At 38.7% G+C, this 21,282-nt stretch overlaps 1 protein-coding gene across 4 annotated transcripts in view; it reads left to right on the forward strand.

Moving 5' to 3' along the window:
- The window catches only part of gria1a (glutamate receptor, ionotropic, AMPA 1a), a 203,946-nt gene that overhangs the window by 109,960 nt on the left and 72,704 nt on the right, over positions 1-21,282 (forward strand). For all 4 annotated transcript variants that reach the window (XM_061927716.2, XM_061927717.2, XM_061927718.2 and 1 more), the window contains exons 7-11: positions 161-328; positions 1,428-1,532; positions 1,626-1,736; positions 11,830-12,036; positions 14,834-15,279. In XM_061927716.2, coding sequence (XP_061783700.1) covers positions 161-328; positions 1,428-1,532; positions 1,626-1,736; positions 11,830-12,036; positions 14,834-15,279 — 1,037 coding nt within the window. The remainder of the gene's footprint in view (positions 1-160; positions 329-1,427; positions 1,533-1,625; positions 1,737-11,829; positions 12,037-14,833; positions 15,280-21,282) is intronic.

Raw genomic sequence — 21,282 nt, forward strand, 5'->3', positions numbered from 1 at the left:
TTTTATATTGCTACTATGGTTTATTGTTAGTCTACTTTCCATCCTTACCCTTTCCATACTTTGTAACTGAGCTACTGTGTGGAACAATTTCCCTTGTGGATCAATAAAGTTTGTCTAAGTCTAAGTTTAAGTCTAAAAAATGTGTTCTCTGTATTTTCAGTACACTGGAGCTCTGACATACGATGGCGTAAAAGTCATGTCAACAGCGTTCCAGAACTTAAGGAGACAACGAATAGACATCTCGCGCAGAGGAAACGCTGGAGAATGTCTTGCTAACCCACCAGCTCCCTGGGGTCAGGGCATAGACATCCAGAGAGCCTTGCAGCAGGTCTGTGCAAACACAGTAAAACCTTGTACTCGCAGACATAGACATGGAGTCTTACAGCCATTCCTGAGTGGCACATGGACTAACCGCTCCTGAGCTGGGGCTGGCTGAGCAAATTAGGTCCGTGGTTCTGTCATCTAAAGTTCACATGAAGTCACAGTAAAGCTCCCCTGTATCAAAAGTGACGTCCAGGCTAGTAAACAATGTCCTGAGGCAATAACTCTCAGTTTTGATCATCATGTGATATGACATCAGCAATTGAGTTGAGAAATTTAATATTTGGCAATGAAATAAGAGCTAGTGGCCTGAGCTGTGACACTTATAATAAATAAATGATAAATGGGTTGTACTTGTATAGCGCTTTTCTACCTTCAAGGTACTCAAAGCGCTTTGTCACTACTTCCACATTTACCCATTCACACACACATTCACACACTGATGGAGGGAGCTGCCATGCAAGGCGCTAACCAGCACCCATCAGGAGCAAGGGTGAAGTGTCTTGCTCAGGACACAACGGACATGACGAGGTTGGTACTAGGTGGGGATTGAACCAGGGACCCTCGGGTCGCGCACGGCCACTCTTCCACTGCGCCACGCCGTCCCACTTCTGTAAACCTAGGCAATATGAAGCACATTCTTAGTAAATTACCCCACAAAATAAAGTAACATCACATTAATTGTTTTAATTTACCCCAGAACTTCTGACTTAATGTCAAGTAGAAAAAGATATCTTCTCTGCAGACCTAGATGTAATTGCACTTATATGACCAGGCAGCCCGAGGCTCTGTCTGCAGAGCGTCTGTGCACAGACCCACTCAGTGTCAATCGAGCCATCTGCCTGCGGATGGGCTGTAGAATGAAGCCGTGTTCGCTCAATTAACTCCATTGCACCGCCAAGATAAACACTGTGCACTGTACACGGACACTCCGTCTGTCATTCACCTCCGCAGGGAGACAGATGCTGAGGTCTCGTACATATGAAAACCACACAAACACTGTACATCACATAATTTGTATTTATACATGCAGAACATAGACTGTACATATTTTGCTATCCTTCACATTTAAAGTCCCACATTTTGACTCAATATCTCAAACTCAGGTTCGTATAGAAGGACTGACTGGCCATATTCAGTTCAACGAGAAAGGCCGTAGAACCAACTACACTGTTAGTGTCATGGAACTGGCTCCATCAGGACCCAAAAAGGTAAGCATTCAGAGAGTTGGCACATTAACCACACGGTTGTCATTCTCACGGTGTTTGATACATTTAAGACACTGGTTTGCCGTCCTTGTTCAGGTTGGCTACTGGAATGAAGATGAGAAGTATGTGACCACCGCAACGTTTATGAGAGGCAGCAATGAGACTTATGGCCTTCAGAACCGAACTTACATTGTCACTACTATTTTGGTGAGTTTGCGGAAAATGGAATTAGAAAGTGCACATTTCCCCTTTAGGACTTAAAGGGGAACATTATCACAATTTCAGAAGGGTTAAAACCATTAAAAATCAGTTCCCAGTGGCTTATTGTATTTTTCAAAGTTTTTTTAAAAATTTTACCCATCACGCAATATCCCTAAAAAAAGCTTCAAAGTGCCTGATTTTAACCATCGTTATGTACACCCGTCCATTTTCCTGTGACGTCACATAGTGATGCCAACACAAACAAACATGGCGCATAAAACAGCAAGCTATAGCGACATTAGCTCGGATTCAGACTCGGATTTCAGCGGCTTAAGCGATTCAACAGATTACGCATGTATTGAAACGGATGGTTGTAGTGTGGAGGCAGGTAGCAAAAATGAAATTGAAGAAGAAACTGAAGCTATTGAGCCATATCGGTTTGAACCGTATGCAAGCGAAACCGACAAAAACGACACGACAGCCAGCGACACGGGAGAAAGCGAGGACGAATTCGGCGATCGCCTTCTAACCAACGATTGGTATGTGTTTGTTTGGCATTAAAGGAAACTAACAACTATGAACTAGGTTTACAGCATATGAAATACATTTGGCAACAACATGCACTTTGAGAGTGCAGACAGCCCAATTTTCATCAATTAATATATTCTGTAGACATACCCTCATCCGCGCTCTTTTCCTGAAAGCTGATCTGTCCAGTTTTGGAGTTGATGTCAGCAGGCCAGGGAAGCTAGGGTCGATATTCTTCTCTTGATCATCTTCGGTGGCATAAGGGACGGTGTGAGCCAAGACATTTAGACGTTTAGCTCGCTCGTCTGCGGGAACAAACTGCCACCATTGCTTGCCGTGCTACCGAGGTCCTTTGTCCCTGAATTGCTCACACACTCCGGCAGATTCAATGGGGGGTCTGGCGGCAGATTTCTTTGACTTTATCGTTGGAAATGCATCTGCTTTGAGTGTCGCAGGATATCCACACATTCTTGCCATCTCTGTCATAGCATAGCTTTCGTCGGTAAAGTGTGCGGAACAAACGTCCAATTTCTTGCCACTTTTGCATCTTTGGGCCACTGGTGCATTTTGAATCCGTCCCTGTTCGTGTTGTTACACCCTCCGACAACACACCGACGAGGCATGATGTCTCCAAGGTACGGAAAACAGTCGAAAAAACGGAAAATAACAGAGCTGATTTGACTCGGTGTTTGAGAAAATGGCGGATTGCTTCCCGATGTGACGTCACGTTGTGACGTCATCGCTCCGAGAGGGAATAATAGAAAGGCGTTTAATTCGCCAAAATTCACCCATTTAGAGTTCGGAAATCGGTTAAAAAAAGATATGGTCTTTTTTTTGCAACATCAAGGTATATATTGACGCTTACATAGGTCTGGTGATAATATTCCCCTTTAACAGACATAGTAATGCTAAGCTGACCCTACTGGCCTAATTATGAAATGCAGCAGCAACTTCAAAACACAGTGGAACCTCATAAGTTGAACTGTAATGCTGGTTGACTTCCAAGTAACTACAATTTCCCCTTAGAACAACTGCACAGTGGCTCAGTGGTTAGCACGTTGGCCTCACAGTAAGGAGAGTGAGTGAATTTCTGTTTGGGCATCTCTGAGTGCATTTGCGTTGTTTTACCCATGCATGCATGTTTTCTCTGGCTACTCCAACTTACTCACACATTACAAAAACATTCATTTTAGCTTAAATAAAGAGTCTCAATTGTGCTTAGGTGTGAATGTGAGTGTGAATGTTGTTTGTATGGTGACCTGTCCAGGGTGTACTCACTGCCCTATTGTGTACAAGCAGTATAAAACATGGGTGGGTGGAAAACTCCACATTGGAGAGGTATTGCTGAAATGCACCTTAGCATCTACTTTTAGACCAAGGGTTGTCTTTGTAGTTGTTTTCGTTGAATTTTGAAACATCTCTTCCTAGACAATTTTGTCAAACTCTAAATTGTCTGTGTTTTGGGGCATTCAATTCTAGAGGTTCAAGGTTCAAGGGTTTTATTCGTCACATGCAGAATACACCACAGTGAAATGCTTTTTTCCATGCTCTTCAGATATTGCGTACAGTGGGATCCAAACACTAGTTGCTGAATTTAATACACTAAATACAAAAAATACAACAATTCCATTGTATACCATTCATAACAGCTTCATTTGTTCTAGTAAGAATGTGTACAGTATCTTCAAGCCTTAGATCAAAGGTAAGGATGCACCATAAATATGGAACAGATAATTATCAGGCCGACATGAAGAATTATCATACCGATAAAGCCGATTAAAAAAAATGCTCCAATAAGAGAGATTATCTGTACTGTGCTGTAGGTGGGTTAGGATAAGCAAATCAAGCGTCGTGAACTTCCTCCCAGCTCACTGTAAACAAACATGGCGTCGATCGTGTGGGAATTCTTCACTGATTCAGAAGAAGGCATTCTGTGTGCTATTTACAGCGAATGTTCTGCAAACACACCGTGAGGAAAAGCTTCACGCATCAACACATCAAACATTATCAGTTTTTCACAGTTCACTAACCAACATGGTCTGATGGTTACCAAATCCTTAAGAGGATATTTCACCTTTACAACATGATCTCAACTGGCATTCCCAAATGTACAGTAATTGACAAATGCCGCATGAGTAATATTTTCCACACCTTTTCAAATCAATAGCACAAATTGTTCTGGGGGACAATGGCGGTGCAGCAATAACTAATCAAGAAAAAGTGAGCGTACAAAACAGTCGAGATGTTCTTAATATTGTAGTTGTATTCATTGGTCTGTAAAGAGATTACACTGCAGCTGGTGTCTGTATAATAGATAGAGTTTATAAATAAAACAGCACACAATGGCGGGCCAATTCATCTGACAGCAAAGTTATTCCTGACATTTCATTGGAATTTAAGAGCAATGTTGAAAACACCTGGTTTGTATACAGAGGACAATAATAAAGATGTAATTCTATCAATGCAGGCACAGGATGTTCTCAGATTCTGCCTCGTGCAGAAAATTTGATATCAGAGAACAAATTCAGTGTCTAGAAATGCCTGCAGCTCCGTTCCAGTTTACTGGCTGTACATCTGGTGTGTTTTCAAGTATGAATGCTTTTTATCTCTCGGCATCAGAGCAGCCATGTATTATTACTGGACTTGGAGCAAACCTTCCATTTTCTGGATGGAATGCAAGATAGCTGATTTTAGACATGTTGTGTGCATTCCGTGGTCGAGTGAGGCAGTTTGTGTGCAGCTGATCTCTGCTATGAAGGTTGATGGGTTGAAGGATTTCAACTAAGCCGTTTCCTTCAGAGAAATTCACGGAATTAAGTTGTGAGGAGTAGAACAGGAGCATATTCCTGAGTTGCTATGGCGTAGCAGCAGTTTAACACATTCACGCTGCATTTGTTTGATATAGAGAAGACTACAGATTTGTGTCATAATGCTGCAGAAGTGTTTTACTAGGCTCAAACAGTAATGCAGTCTGTTCGCCTGAATTAAAAGTGCTTCTAGCTATAAAGTGAGTTTTGGAATCTAATCAGAAATCAGTCACAAGAATCCTCCTTTAAACATGAAGGTTACAGTCGCCCAAGAGTACAAACCCAAAATAACTTTCACTGACATAATCTCCTATCAGTGCCCCCCTTTCAGGGAAGATAAATTGCTTTTGAGTCTCTATATACCAAAGAGAAGAGATTAGGTGTTAACATTTATTAGGCTGAAGGGTGTAGCAGCAGAGCTTTTACACCTTTTAACTTTTTTGTTGGCCAACCTGGTGCTTGAGGCGATGTGCTGTTCCGCCAACATGAGGCCTCAATACCACGTTTGCGCCGGCTGCATGAGAAGGAAATCTGGAGGAAAGTAGACTGGATGTGCTTTAAAGCAACACTTTGATGAGCTTGGTTTCACTTGAAATCTGCACCTTGTTTTTTGCTCGGTCGAATTCACAGGCTGTTTTAATAATAAATAGCATTTTTGTTGGTTTAAATTGTCAGCAGAAGCTTTAAACTTTGTTTTGTATTTCAATTCTCTGCTGAGGTTTATGCTGTCATTCTAAGGCTGCAACGAGCCCTGAGAATGAACCCATCAAACCAACAACTATCGAGGAAAAAATTGTCTGTTGTTTTGTAGTGTCGTGCATAATAGTCTAACATCAAATCAAGAGCTGTGCTGATTTGAAATGAGATGAGATTAAATGTGAAATGGTCCTTGACACTTTTTGTCCCGAATCCCTTCAAGGCTTTCAAGTAATGTTTTATGTTGTGTTTGTTTTTTGTGATTTTCAGTACAGATACTTGTACTTGTGATCGCTTTGCATTGACTCCTGGCTACCTCCACTCCACGGCTACACTTAACTACAATGTCTAAGCTAAACAAATGTACTTTAAAGTACAGAAACTAAAAGGTCAGAAAAATGTACCAGTGGTTATAATACAACGACAGCTGTCAAAATTAACAGACTAATTCAGGTTAAAAGACCCATAGTGTCCAGATTACCGTCATTTCACTATTAAAGGCCTACTGAAATGCGATTTTCTTATTTAAACGGGGATAGCAGGTCCATTCTATGTGTCATACTTGATCATTTCGCGATATTGCCATATTTTTGCTGAAAGGATTTAGTAGAGAACATCGACGATAAAGTTTGCAACATTTGGTCGCTGATAAAAAAAGCCTTGCCTGTACCGGAAATAGCAGACGATATGCACGTGACGTCACAGGTTGTGGAGCTCCTCACATTTGCACATTGTTTACAATCATGGCCACCAGCAGCGAGAGCGATTCGGACCGAGAAAGCGACGATTTTCCCATTAATTTGAGAGAGGATGAAAGATTTGTGGATGAGGAAAGTGAGAGTGAAGGACTAGAGGGCAGTGGGAGCGATTCAGATAGGGAAGATGCTGTGAGAGGCAGGTGGGACCTGATATTCAGCTGGGAATGACTAAAACAGAAAATAAACACAAGACATATACATACTCTATTAGCCACAACACAACCAGGCTTATATTTAATATGCCACAAATTAATCCCGCATAACAAACACCTCCCCCCACCCGTCCATATAACCCGTCAATACAACTCAAACACCTGCACAACACACTCAATCCCACAGCCCAAAGTACCGTTCACCTCCCCAAAGTTCATACAGCACATATATTTCCCCAAAGTCCCCAAAGTTACGTACGTGACATGCACAAGCGGCACGCACGTTCGGACAAGCGATCAAATGTTTGGAAGCCGCAGCTGCATGCGTACTCACGGTACCGCGTCTGCGCATCCAACTCAAAGTCCTCCTGGTAAGAGTCTCTGTTGTCCCAGTTCTCCACAGGCCAATGGTAAAGCTTGACTGTCATCTTCCGGGAATGTAAACAATGGAACACCGGCTGTGTTATCCGGCACAACAGTCAAGGGGTGCATAGCTGGCCACCATGCTGTCCCAAAATGTCCTCTACAATCCGTGACGTCACGCGCTGACGTCATCATACCGAGACGTTTTCAGCAGTATATTTCGCGCAAAATTTAAAATTGCACTTTAGTAAGCTAACCCGGCCGTATTGGCATGTGTTGCAATGTTAAGATTTCATTATTGATATATAAACTATCAGACTGCGTGGTCGGTAGTAGTGGGTATCAGTAGGCCTTTAAGTTCTCTGTGTATTTTTTTTGCTCCTGAAAATGAATGTGGCAGTCATTTACCATAATATCAATTATTTTTTTGCGTAATCTGTAGATAACTAACAGTACTCGAAACACCCCCTTCCCATCGCCAGACTCGATATCCCTTGATACCCTCATGATGTGATGTCATCTACAGAACTGGAGTCCATTTCCCCTCATTCACAAAGTGGATAAAGGCATGTAATAGTATTATTGTGATCACTTCATTGCATGTTTTCGTCACCCTGGTCTATGATTACTTAAAAACTGATATGGTTAACATTACGAGCAAAAAATAAATTTAAATGAATCACCATTTCCGGACTTTCCTGCTCTTCCATCTCCTCTTCCATAGACACCATAGCCTGTTTCCTAATGCTCATTCAGCGTTTCTCAAGCATCTTGAGGAAAACATCAGTAAAAGAGGACGCTAATAGTGGCTTACCTTGTTTTTCTCTCGTTTTTTTCTGACTTAGTCTCCTGATCTTCGGGATCACATTCGGCTTCAGTCTTTCACATTTTTCCATCCAAAATCAGACCAAAACCCTCCTTCTTCAAAGTCATAATCATTAAAGTGTTCACTGTACATCCATTTGGTCCATGCCATTCTGCACAAGTCAATTTGACTGGAGAAGTCCATACTTACCTCAAGTTCCCATCATTTGCAAAAGATTCTTTAGTTGTAATTCTACAACCTGCTATTTGATGATTCCTTCAAATTCTGTGTGAAAAACCCATTAGATACTACTAAAACATACTACTCAATATATAAATTGCCTCCAGTCTTTTGAAGGCGACGTCAGGAAGCTGATGCAAGCCTGCCCACATTTTAGAGGTACAAGTGAGCAATCCAAAATGACATGACAAAATGAAACTCATTATAAAGCAAGCCTAAATTAATTAGTGTATACATTTTGTGGGGTATTTTACCTGTAGACATATTTTTTAGGTCCAGAACTCAGAAATAGGTGCCAATGTTGTCAACATCAGAGGGACCCTTTGACTGCATACATATTCCCTTCAAAAATTGTATTTAATTGAAATTATTCTAAATTAAACCACTGCAAACCTGTGATTATATTGATTTAAATGTTTTATCCTTTTAACAGCTCTAGAAAAACATAACAATTTACCTTAACAAAGTGACAACATCAATAACCCAGTTCCTTTGCCTGAATGTGTGTAGATGTATACTATTACTATGGAACTTCTGACTTGTAAAACCTCAGTGTTATTTGACGTTTGAGGTTCCACTGTATTTGCATTTGCATGCAAACCGTGCATGGTGTCAGTATGTGCGGCGGTGTGGTGGCCTAAATAATTCATCTACATTCATGCTCCAAGGTTGAGAACAGGTAGATTTATTTATAGGCCGTGGTATCTTTACTGCATATATGTTTGTTTGAGTCAGGTATATTCTCAGTGTCATGTACAGTCGACCATGCTTTTTATATATATATATATATATATATATATATATATATATATATATATATATATATATATATATATATATATATATATATATATATATACATACATACATACATATATATATATATATATATATATATATATATATATATATATATATATATATATATGTATGTGTGGGGAAAAAATCACAAGACTATTTCATCTCTACAGGCCTGTTTCATGAGGGGGGGTACCCTCAATCGTCAGGAGATTTTTTTTTTTTTTTTTTTTTTTTTTTTTGAAAAAAAAAAAATTAAATAAAAAAAAAAAAAAAAAATCTCCTGACGATTGAGGGTACCCCCCCTCATGAAACAGGCCTGTAGAGATGAAATAGTCTTGTGATTTTTTTCCCACACATACATATATTGCGCTCTACTACGGTATCGAGCACTATTTTTTGGATAACCTTATTAAGACATATATATATATATATATATATATATATATATATATATATATATATATATATATATATATATATATATATATATATATATATATATATAAACCAGTAGTCTAAAACAGATCACTTTAACCTCAGCCAAAACAAGCAGAAAACCCTAGATAACTTGCAAAGGAATTCCCCTTTTTCCTCCTTTTACACTCATGAAATATGGCAGCAGCATTAGATCACCTCAGCACAAAATATGTATATCTAAGTAATATGTATATATCAACTTCTAGGAATTGTAGTCTTTCCAAACCTAATTGGCGGTTATTTTAAACATCTGAGTATTGATAGGAGACTATTTTTGGAAAGGCAAAGCCAAACCGCTGGTGTCATATCTCACAGCACCAAATTAGTGTGAGGTGTACAAATGCTGTGACATAATTACTTTGCAGACAGCCAAGGGATCAGAGATCATCCATCCTGCACACACACACACACACCCACACACACACACACCCACACACACCAGCTCACTCATTTTTTCAGAGTCCAAGTCTAATCATCTCTATTGTCTTCCTTTGCCTCCTCACTGCCTAATCTGCTCCTTGTTCCATTCTAATTGTGTTGGAAATGCATGTCATGTGTTCAAAGTATGAAGACAAAAATGAACATCAAGTATATGTAGCTGAGATAGGCTCCAGCGCCCCCCCGCGACCCCGAAGGGAATAAGCGGTAGAAAATGGATGGATGGAAGTAAATGATCTAATATACAACGGTATCTCAGTTTCGGTTATGAACCCATTGTAAAGGCATTGTTTAAAACTGAATCCTATGAAAACCAAAACTTGTTTTTCCCCATAGAAATATATTGTAAGTTTGTTTAAACCGTTCTAGACACTCAAAAATAAATAAAATAAAATAATCACGTTTTATACCCAATGTTAAACATAAAAAAAAAGATGGGAAGTCCTCAAAGGCTTATTTTAAAAATGTAATTTTGTTTATATATGATATGCAATCTGTTGTTGTGTTCCCTATTTTAAGTGTACATAAATGAAGGTGTGTGTTGCTGAGTCCAACTCGGATGTGATCGGGACTGTACATGGGTGCTTAATTTGAAAATGTATTTTTGTTTGTGGATTGTATGCAACCTGTTGTGTTCCCTGGTTTTCAGTGTACATGGGTGAAGGTGTGTGTTGCCGATCTGGACATAATCTGAACTGGACCTGGTTTTAAGAACCCTTTTTCAACAATTTGATTTCATTGACAACCCGGTTTGGTGAAGATACGGTCCTTTATGTATATTTTTTTTAAATGTATTTATATATTTTTTTTAAAATAGAATAACATAAGATAAATAAATACAAATAAAAATAAATTTTCTTGAATAAAAAAGAAAGTAAAACAATATAAAAACAAATACATAAAAAATAGTAATTAATGAAAATGTTACTGTACCAGCAACGCACACAATCATGTGTGCTTTAAGGACTGTATCCCTTGCAGACTATATTATTCTATATTGTAGGAACCAGAAGTTTTTAATAACAGAAAGAGACAGCCCCTTTTGTGTAAATGAGTGTGGATGGGGGAGGGAGTTTTTTTGGGTTGATGCACTAATGGTAAGTGTATCTTGTGTTTTTTATGTTGTTTAAAATAATTAAAGAAAAAAAACTCTCAAAAAACGGGTTATGTGCAGCAATATATTTATCTGTACAGTAACCTATTTATTTATTTATATATGCACCTTATTGCTTTTTTATCCTGCACTACCATGAACTAATGTAACGAAATTTCGTTCTTATCTGTACTGCAACGTTCAAATCTGAATGACAATAAAAAGGAAGTCTAAGTCTAAGTGTGACTGTGGAGCAATATGTGTGAAAAATTTACACCAAAGCCTATCCAATTCATATTATCTTTCTAGACCATAAGAAAGTGTTTTAAATTAAAGATTAAAATCATCATATGTCCCCTTTAACATCACTTTTACCTAGCCTTACCGTAGCTTTATGGTGCGTTTATAGACACTCTGGAAACATAGACTCTCAGGCTCTCGTAGACTTTGATCAGACTATTACTGTATGCTGCAACTTTATTTGGTTCTTTGTTGTGTTATTTTGCAAATGTACTTAATAAAAAAAGTCACCAACGTGTGTTAAATCGTACCAAAACAGCAAAAGTGTATAAAAACCGAGACATATTTTAGGTGAACATACTAAAAACCGAGGTACCATTATAATTGGTGTTTTTTTTGTTTGTTTTTTTTACTTTCATCTTCAGACTAGTAGTATATTTTTCTGCCGCTGTTAAGAGGCAAGAATTGTAATAAATAACTGTGATGCTTATACAGTATCCGGCTTTAATATGAGCCGTAATACTGTCTCTGCTTTAATTAACCTGACAAACTGTTCTGCTGCTGCACAGAGCAGAACTACAAGAATGCTTGCAGCTTGTGCCATAGCCATGCATCAATAGAGAAGTTGTTTCTTTGGATCAGTACTTTTTTTTTTCTTTCAGAAACTTTTCTATCGTATTGTTTTGCTTTCTTTCATGCAGGAGTCTCCATATGTGATGCTGAAGAAAAACCATGAGCAGCTTGTCGGGAATGATAAGTATGAGGGCTACATTGTGGAGCTGGCTGCAGAGATAGCAAAACATGTTGGCTACCAGTACAAACTGAAGATTGTTTCAGACGGCAAATATGGAGCCAGAGACCCTGAAACCAAGATGTGGAACGGCATGGTCGGAGAACTTGTGTATGGGGTGAGTGGACAGCTATATGTTGGATTTCCCTCTTACTTTATGGTGGGGGAATTCTGCTGGAGAGTACCTCTGCAAGTACTCTATGCTTGAGCTATTTGACTGGATTCACTTTAGGCAACACCATTGACATTATGTTTTGTTTATTGGCTTGCTTTTTGTTGGGTTTAGAATACAGAAGAGTAATTACCTGTGGATGTGGAGTTTGATTAGGGTGAAGACACCTTTGTTTGATAGTCAATTGAGTACACATTCACATTCTGCATACATCTAATACACACCACCAAAAGTGGAATTCTAAGCAATATTAAGTAGCAATTAAACCCTTTTTCAACCCAATTATTGCTTGTCTTCTTATTTGGCATTTGCCCAAGACTTAACAATATGTTAAATATTGCTGTTGGAGGTAGAAGAGCTGTTTGACAAGTGTTTTTTATGTTGTTTTCCATACATAACCAATGTTTTAGAATATGCGTCTCAGTATGCTACAGTTTGACACAGTTCTTCTATGGAAGTATTATTAGAGCAAAACCACCTGCAAAAGCATATTTCAATATGTGTGTGTGTAACCAGAAATGTGTGTCAGTGTTCCAATTTATATATATATGTGTTTAGATTTCTGTGTGTTTAAAACTATGCTGGGCGTCCTTGTTGAGATTTGTACGTACGTTAAAAAAAACAAAAACAACTACTGTTGTGCAAAATAACAACAATAAAAAACATTGTTTATATTTGTTGACAATACAATATGTATATTCTATATGCCGTATTTTTCGAAGTATAAGTCGCTCCGGAGTATAAGTCGCACCGGACGAAAATGCATAATAAAGAAGGAAAAAAACATATATAAGTTCCACTGGAGTATAAGTCGCATTTTTTGGGGAAATTTATTTGATAAAACCCAACACCAAGAATAGACATTTGAAAGGCAATTTAAAATAAATAAAGAATAGTGAAAGACAGGCTGAATAAGTGTACGTTATATGAGGCATAAATAACCAACTGAGAACGTGCCTGGTATGTTAACGTAACATATTATGGTAAGAGTCATTCAAATAACTATAACATATAGAACATGCTATACGTTTACCAAACAATCTGTCACTCCTAATCGCTAAATCCCATGAAATCTTATACGTCTAGTCTCTTACGTGAATGAGCTAAATAATATTATTTGATATTTTACGGTAATGTGTTAATAATTTCACACATAAGTCGCTCCTGGGTATAAGTCGCACCCCCGGCCAAACTATGTAAAAAACTGCGACTTATAGTCCGAAAAATACGGTATTAAATATACAATTATATTCATAATAGCCTAATCAATCACATATCTGTTTCTTGCAGTGACGGTTGCTATCAGTTTAACATTACACATTCCAGTTATACACTGCTGAACATGCATCCCATAGCAAGCCAGTTGTATTCAAAACAAAATTTCAATAATTTCACAAATAGAATCAAGGTTTTCACAAATTACAAATTGTGTTTTTTTATCTTCATTCTTCGTGGTCTGTGGGATAATTTAGTCCAAATTTAAGAACCTTTAGTCCAAATGTAAGAACTTTGAGTACAGTGTTTTTCACCTGTCGTCTACATCGGAAAAAAGGGTTGAATGTGACTTTATTTCATTTTCACAAATAGATAAAAGGTTTCATATTTTCTTTTTTTTTTGTTCTTTTTTATATTTTTGTTACATTTGTATTTCTTATCATAACTTTTGCACTACAGTAGTGACAAAATGATTCAATGATCATGACATATACTCGATATTTTATGCTGCAGCTGTCACATATACTGTAATATTGTACATGGTCATTGGTATATATTGTATTTATGTTATAGACATAGTATAATATATCTGTATATATATTATTCTGTACACATATTATGTATATATTCGTATATATGTTAAATTTTTTATCGCTATATTAGTCTATTCATACCTGCACTGTCCTTTCCATCCTTACACTTTCCATCACTGTAACTGAGCTACTGTGTTGAACAATTTCCCTTGTGGATCATTAAAGTTTGTCTAAGTCTAAGTCTAAGTCTAACTCTAATTTCAGGAAAATAGTGTCAGTCTGGTACCGACTATCGGTATCGCCCTACATTCGAATCTAACTTTAGCCTGGTTAAAATCACTAGGTGCTAGGTATCGACAAGTGGGGAGTATATGTATAGGTAAAGGAAAGGTGAAGTTAATTTTTTTTTTAAATGTATGTGTAAAAATTGCTGCACACACTCATATATTTTACGGTGGAAATGAAGCAAAAGTCACTTTACACAGAGTTGAACACAGTCAGATTTTTTTTTTACACATACAAAAATCTAAACGCAGACACACAGATGATCTCAACACGTTATTTTTTTTTACAAAAACAGACTTCTAAACATTGACACAACTAGAATATGGGCATGCGGATCTGATTACACACACACACAAATTGAGATATGCATTTACAAATAGTTTTTGCCCCAGTAAAGCTTCCATGCATTCCATCTAAATGGTTCCATTGCATTGCACAGGTGTACCTAATGTTTTGCCCAGCAAAACCCTGTCCATGCTCCACTGAGGCGTGTGTGTAAGCAGAAAGACGATAGCTGCATCAGTTATGTAAATAGTTACGAGCCATACAGTCGGGTCGAAACTAGGCTTTGGTGAAAATGTCAAAAACATAAATATTACGAGTATATTCCGCCCGTTTTCGTGCAGTACATAAAACTCTGCTAAATTGGGTAATATAATCCACGCTACCGGTACGTATATCACAAAGTGTGACTTCTTCCCCTCCCTCAGAAAGCCGATGTGGCTGTGGCTCCTTTAACCATCACCTTGGTCCGTGAGGAAGTCATCGACTTCTCCAAGCCCTTCATGTCCTTGGGTATCTCCATCATGATCAAGAAACCCACAAAGTCCAAACCTGGAGTGTTCTCCTTCCTGGACCCCCTGGCTTATGAGATCTGGATGTGCATCGTGTTTGCCTACATTGGCGTCAGCGTGGTGCTCTTCCTTGTCAGTCGCTTCAGCCCATATGAGTGGCACGCGGACGACTACGAGGAAGGAGGCGAGCCGCAGAGCCCCACTCAGGCGGCGGCCTCCAATGGCTTGCAGCAGAGCCAGACCACCACGCAGCAGAACACCAACCAGCAAAGCGCCGAGCAGACCAATGAGTTTGGGATTTTCAACTCCTTGTGGTTCTCGCTGGGCGCCTTCATGCAGCAAGGCTGTGATATCTCCCCACGGTAAGACCTTTCATTTCGATATCAGCTACTGGATATCTGCTATTTAAATCTGCCTTTCACTCAAACATATCCAAAAGTCAATTGATCCTTTCAACTCTATGTGTGAAAAGGTAAATATTTTACTCTTTGACAGATCCTGGTGGGAGTATTGAATGTTCCGTGCCACATCCCCATTAGTGCTCTCATATGCGATGGCAAGAAGCCATTCTCCAAAGGTCACCAATTAAAAATCTCATTAAATGTCTGAAATTAGAGACACTCAGGTCGACTTTCTGAGCTTTCCAGAGGGACCTTAAGGAGCGAAGGAGAGGATCATGGCAGTGTTATCATTGTTTAAGCATTGACCTAGCGGAAACAGGTTAGGTCAGGGGCTTCTTGTCTCCTTCAGTGTTGGGTTAATTACTGAAAACCAGTAACTCGTTACAGTTACTAGTCACTTTATTTCAAAATTAACTCAGTTACTAACTCAGTTACTTACACCAAAAAGTAATGCGTTACTGTGAAAAGTAAATATTTAGTTACTTCTTTTTATTTTGTATTTTAATAATACAATCTGTTGATCAACTTGACATGCATTTGTATCACTGAACTCAGAAAGCAATGTGGTCTACATGCAACACACAAAGACAAAGATATGTTTCAAAGGGCCAATTTATTTCAGGCCAGAACAAATTGACAAAACTATTTTAAATAGCTGCAACATAATGGCACTTTAACTTTAACTTTAAGTAGATAGGATCTTTGATCCAAGACACAACTTAGATTTAACTAAAATGTTATTTTCTTTGTGCTCGACAAAAGAAAAGTATTGAGAATGTCTCCATGTTAAGAAACTCGACTTCTGGCTTCGCCATGATGTCTTGTTAGTTGTTATGAGAGTAGCGTATGTGTGTGTGTGTGTGTGTGTGTGTGTGTGTGTGTGTGTGTGTGTGTGGCCCTTTAAGATATGACAGCATGTGAGGTGAGTGACGTCAGTGAGTGAGTGGGCAAGAGAGATGAGGGAACGGCGACAGTGAGTGCGTGCAGGTGCTCTAGCTTGGTGGATGGCTGCGTCCAATAAAGTCACAAAGTTGCAACAAACCGTCGGCCTTGTCATTCACCCTCAGCTGTAAAGACCCACTTCCGGGTAAAGTGAAGGTCGTTAGCCCCGAAGTACTTAGGCCCTGGAGGAACGTCTCCCCTGCGCCCCTCAACTACGGTCTGGGAGCCCCCCCCACCCCACCCCGCTCCCACCCACACAAAGCACGCATTTTCTTTTCCTTGTGACACAGAAGGACGACACCGCAGCGCTGCAATAAAGCACACTCAGATCTTCTGTTTCTAGCCGATACTACATAAAAAAATAATGTAAAATAACGCAGTAGCGCATTATGTAGTAACGGTAACTGAGTTACTGAATATAAAAAAATAACGCTTTAGATTACTAGTTACCGCCGAAACTAACGACGTTACAGCGTTAGTCCCAACACTGGTCTCCTTTTTTTTAAAAATAATTTGTATTTATTCATTTGATAGGGAAATCATAATACAAGTACTGAGAAAACAGACATTTTTTTTATGTCCCCCACCCCCAAAAAACTACAAAAAAAATTACCAAAAATACCAAAAAAATACAAAACTTACAGAAAAATAATACAAGTAAAATAATAACACCGTCCGACATTTCAGTCACAGTGGGTAGCAATGTACTGTCTTCCTCTTCACCACAAGCAGATAGAGAATCACAATAACTGACTAGAAGGTAAAAAAAAAAGGTAACAACAAAAATTAAAAATCACAAATTTAAAGAGAAGTGTCACTGAATAAACAACAACAACAAAGAAAAAAGAGTTGAGGTAAGTCAGTCTTTCTCAAACAGTGTGGGGGCACGGTGCAATGCCGCGTAACCTCGGGGAACATTTTTTTTTTGCTGTACCAGAATATGATGAGCGTATGTCGCACTTGGCTTCACTGTAACCACTGTGGGGGACAAGGAAATACTGGTGTGTTGTTTCCTTTATTTTTAATAAGCTTACAATGTTATACAGAGGTATTGTCATAACAAATTTAGCGACAAAATATGAAATTTTTAGTCATGGTGGCGAGTGGGGTGGGGGGCGTGAAATATTTTCTTCTTCCTAGGGGTGGACAACCTTAAACTGTATTAGATAATACAGTTTAATACAGTGGGGGACGGCGTGGCGCGGTTAGGAGACTGGCCGTGCCAGCAACCTGAGGGTTCCTGGTTCAATCCCCACCTTCCACCAACCTCGTCATGTCCGTTGTGTCCTTGAGCAAGACACTTCACCCTTGCTCCTGATGGATCGTGGTTAGGGCCTTGAATGGCAGCTCCCACCATCAGTGTGTGAATGTGTGTGTGAATGGGTGAATGTGGAAATAGTGTCAAAGCGCTTTGAGTACCTTGAAGGTAGAAAAGCGCTATACAAGTATAAGCATTTACCATTTACCATTTAGATTAAGCTTTGAACAAGATGTGCTATCATTTATTTCCAGTCATTATCATCCAAACCTTTACCAAATTCTGCTTCCCAGTCGTTTTTAATTTTGTCAAGAGACGTCTCTTTAAGATGGGGAATTAGGATGTACATTTTAGAAATGACGCCTTTCTGATTTGTGAGGATTTCCAAGAGTGATTTCCCATTCACCAAAAGTCACCAATTAAAAATCTCATTAAAATTAGAATCAGAATTAGAAATACTTTAATAACCCCGAGGGGAAATTAACATCTTCAGCTCAATCCCATTCAAGATCAGATAAACATTACAGGGAGACAGAACAGGATCGCTGACGGGTCTGCCAACTTCCGGCGCCGCTTACAAAAAAAAGGTGAGAAACAGGTGAACGCTGGGGACGGGGGGGGGGGAACCCCAAAAAAACACTCAGGTCAACTTTCTGAGCTTTCCAGAGGGACCTTAAAGAGCGAAGGAGAGGATCATGGCGGTGTTATCACTGTTTAAGCATTGACCTAGCGGAAACAGGGTAGGTCAGGGGCTTCTTGTCTCTTTAAACATTAACCGAGATGTGCATTATTTATGCGTGTAATGTAAGATATATGTACAGTATATGTAATTCTTCTACCATTCAGACTTTTGCTTTGAGGAGCAGCTTTAAATAAAACATAAAACGTCACATCATCTTAGACACTGATTCTCTCTTAGCCATGCTGTGTTTAGATGATCGCTTTGTTTGTTTCTGGACCAACTAGGGTTTGGCTATAAAGATGATATAAATGATATAAAATTGACCGACGATAGAGCTTTTAATATTAACGTTAGATCGTGATAATGCATGTTCATTAAACATTCTGGCTGTGTCCCGCAAATTTGACAGCGACAAGTGAACAAATATGTCCTCGACGCACTGTAACATTGTTGCTAACGGCTAACGTGACTCCACATTGCAAGCCCACTTCTAAATCAGCAATGCTCGCCTCCATTGCGGCAGATAAACAGTTTTTACAAGTAACATTAACACTGGAGAACTAGAGGAGGAAGAATAGCTAAATATGCTACACTATACATTGTAGGAGGATATGCTAACCCCTAACCGCTAAGCTAAAGGTGGACGGATCAATCGATACCAAGTATAGTACCAGTATATGGTCAATACGACAGTGGTTAGATCAATATTTCTTATTATAATCATAAAATTGTCATTTTATTTGTTTATAAACTCAGGATAAAAGTCCCTGGACATATTAGGACTTTAAGGACAAAAACCAAAATATTCAAATCCAAGACAATAATAGTTGTTTCTTATGTTTTGTTATTTTGCACTATTGGTTTTATTTTGCTCAATATATAGAGGGTAAATACAATATTACAAATATTTAATTGATATTGTTTGTCTGATTAAAATTCCATCCATCCATCCATTTTCTACCGCTTTATCCCTTCGGGGTCGCGGGGGGCGCTGGATCCTATCTCAGCTACAATCGGGCGGAAGGCGGGGTACACCCTGGACAAGTCGCCACCTCATCGCAGCTGATTAAAATTGTGATCAAAAATTTAATGTAAGTAGATGTAAGTATCAGTATCACTATTGGTATGGCCAATACTGCCCCTGTAACTGTGTTAGACCGAGGCTGATATATATATCGCAATATAGATTTTAGGCCATATCGCCCATCCCTACTACCAAAAACAACAAGTTTCATCATTAATGTGTGAATAAGCGTTGTCTAAAGCAATGTTATCACCTTGCAATAACATATTCTCTGTTTGAGCATTTCAAAATCCAAAGTTCAAACGACCCAGGTGTTTGATCGGGGAGCTTAACCCCAAAAACAAATGTGTTCGCTTCTATCTTGTTTGCACACCTTAAATGAAATTGTATCAAACCTGACACCATGCGTCATCACAGCAGTGGTAGGTAAAGTAAAGTAAGTAAGATTTTTGTTTATAACCCTTTAGTTATAAATATAACAATTTGGTTTGAGGGATGTTGCAGTGAAATGTGTACATTAACTCTCATCTTGCTACATTTACAGAAATATTACAAGAGCAGCCTTGACACTGCTGTGTCTCATGCAGGATGACTTATTTTGTCAATAGGGATAGGAAACCTTTCACATTTGAACCAATATGGTACCAATTCCGGACACCTGGCAATCGATACCAGTACTCAACTGTCCCAATTTTTGCTACATTTGTGCATTCATGTGTTAATAAACTTTAATCTCCTTAATGATACAATTTCATGTTTTATTTACCATTTAATAGTGAGCCGATTATGAAAATGGTCCTGTCCAGTTGTTATATATTGTTTTTTACATTCTGAGTGTCATTTACTGTATTACTGTGTATAGTGCAATAGACTTTGCATGCAGTTGCACTTCCAAGACATTAGATGGAAATCGTGTACAGGCTACGGTGTGTTGCCTAGTCAGAGACTAGTCTTTGCCATTAAGCTGAAAGTATAGTCTTTTGTTGTGCCCTAAAAAGTGTGAATACTGTAAGTATTGTACTTGTTACAAACCAGCTGTTTGATTGTAAAGTGCGTCTTAGTTGTAGTTTTCATGATCAAATTTGATATGAAAACGCCATGTAAAATTGCTAATGCTAATCAGTAGCATGTAGTATATGGTAAATCCATTGTAGATTAGCATCAGGCTAGCACATTTTCTCTGTACGGTTGAGTGTTTTCTATCAGGCATAATTTGTTGGAATAAAATATTGTACCTTTAACTAGAGGCAGTTTTGCCGAGCCCGCTCTGAGTGCTGCGAGAGTGCTTGTTTCCCCGCAATGGGTTTGAGCCAGCCAAGTCTGCAACCGGACGTGACGTCAAGTGCAACAAAGACATCAAAATATGGCACCGTTGGATTTTACGTGAATCAATACTGGGTAATAGTAGACAGAAATGGTCCCATCCCTAATTACCTGTAGAGAATTAACTAGCGTTGATTGTATTATGTCTTGCAGCGACAAATTTACAATGTTTTCTTTGTCCTTATCATTTATTTTGCTGTCCTTTCTCAAAAAAAGGAATAGGTAGCGAGTCAAAAGTAGAGTTGTGTTTATATGTTATCCAATACTGGTGCTAAATTGGCATTTGAAAGGGGCCGGTGCTTAAATGGTGCCCAAACTGGTACTTAAAAATGAAAACATACACATTTTATTCCATTTAAATACTACTCTTTTATATTTATCAGTACATACATTTGGTTGTTTAAGTGCATACATTTTGATAATGGACATATGATTTCAGGACGTTAGACTACCGGCATAATTATGTTTGCTAGTTAATCATGCATGGAAGAGTCGTGTAATAATTGAACAAAATCAAGTATAACTCCCTGTTGCTTGTGCTGTAATTTTGATGTTTAGAATTCCGGTGCTTTTGAATGCACCTTGTGTAAGTTTGATTGGCGGACAATGAGGAAATGTTGCGCTGCGGAAAAACACGTGTACAAGTTTGTAACCAAGCACTGCTGTTGGCGTGTTAGGGTTGATTTAAAAAGAGTTTGCATACTTTTGGCTTGATTTACTAAGATCTAAACGCCA

This window comes from Nerophis lumbriciformis, linkage group LG35 (assembly GCF_033978685.3).
Source record: "Nerophis lumbriciformis linkage group LG35, RoL_Nlum_v2.1, whole genome shotgun sequence".
Taxonomy (NCBI): domain Eukaryota; kingdom Metazoa; phylum Chordata; class Actinopteri; order Syngnathiformes; family Syngnathidae; genus Nerophis; species Nerophis lumbriciformis.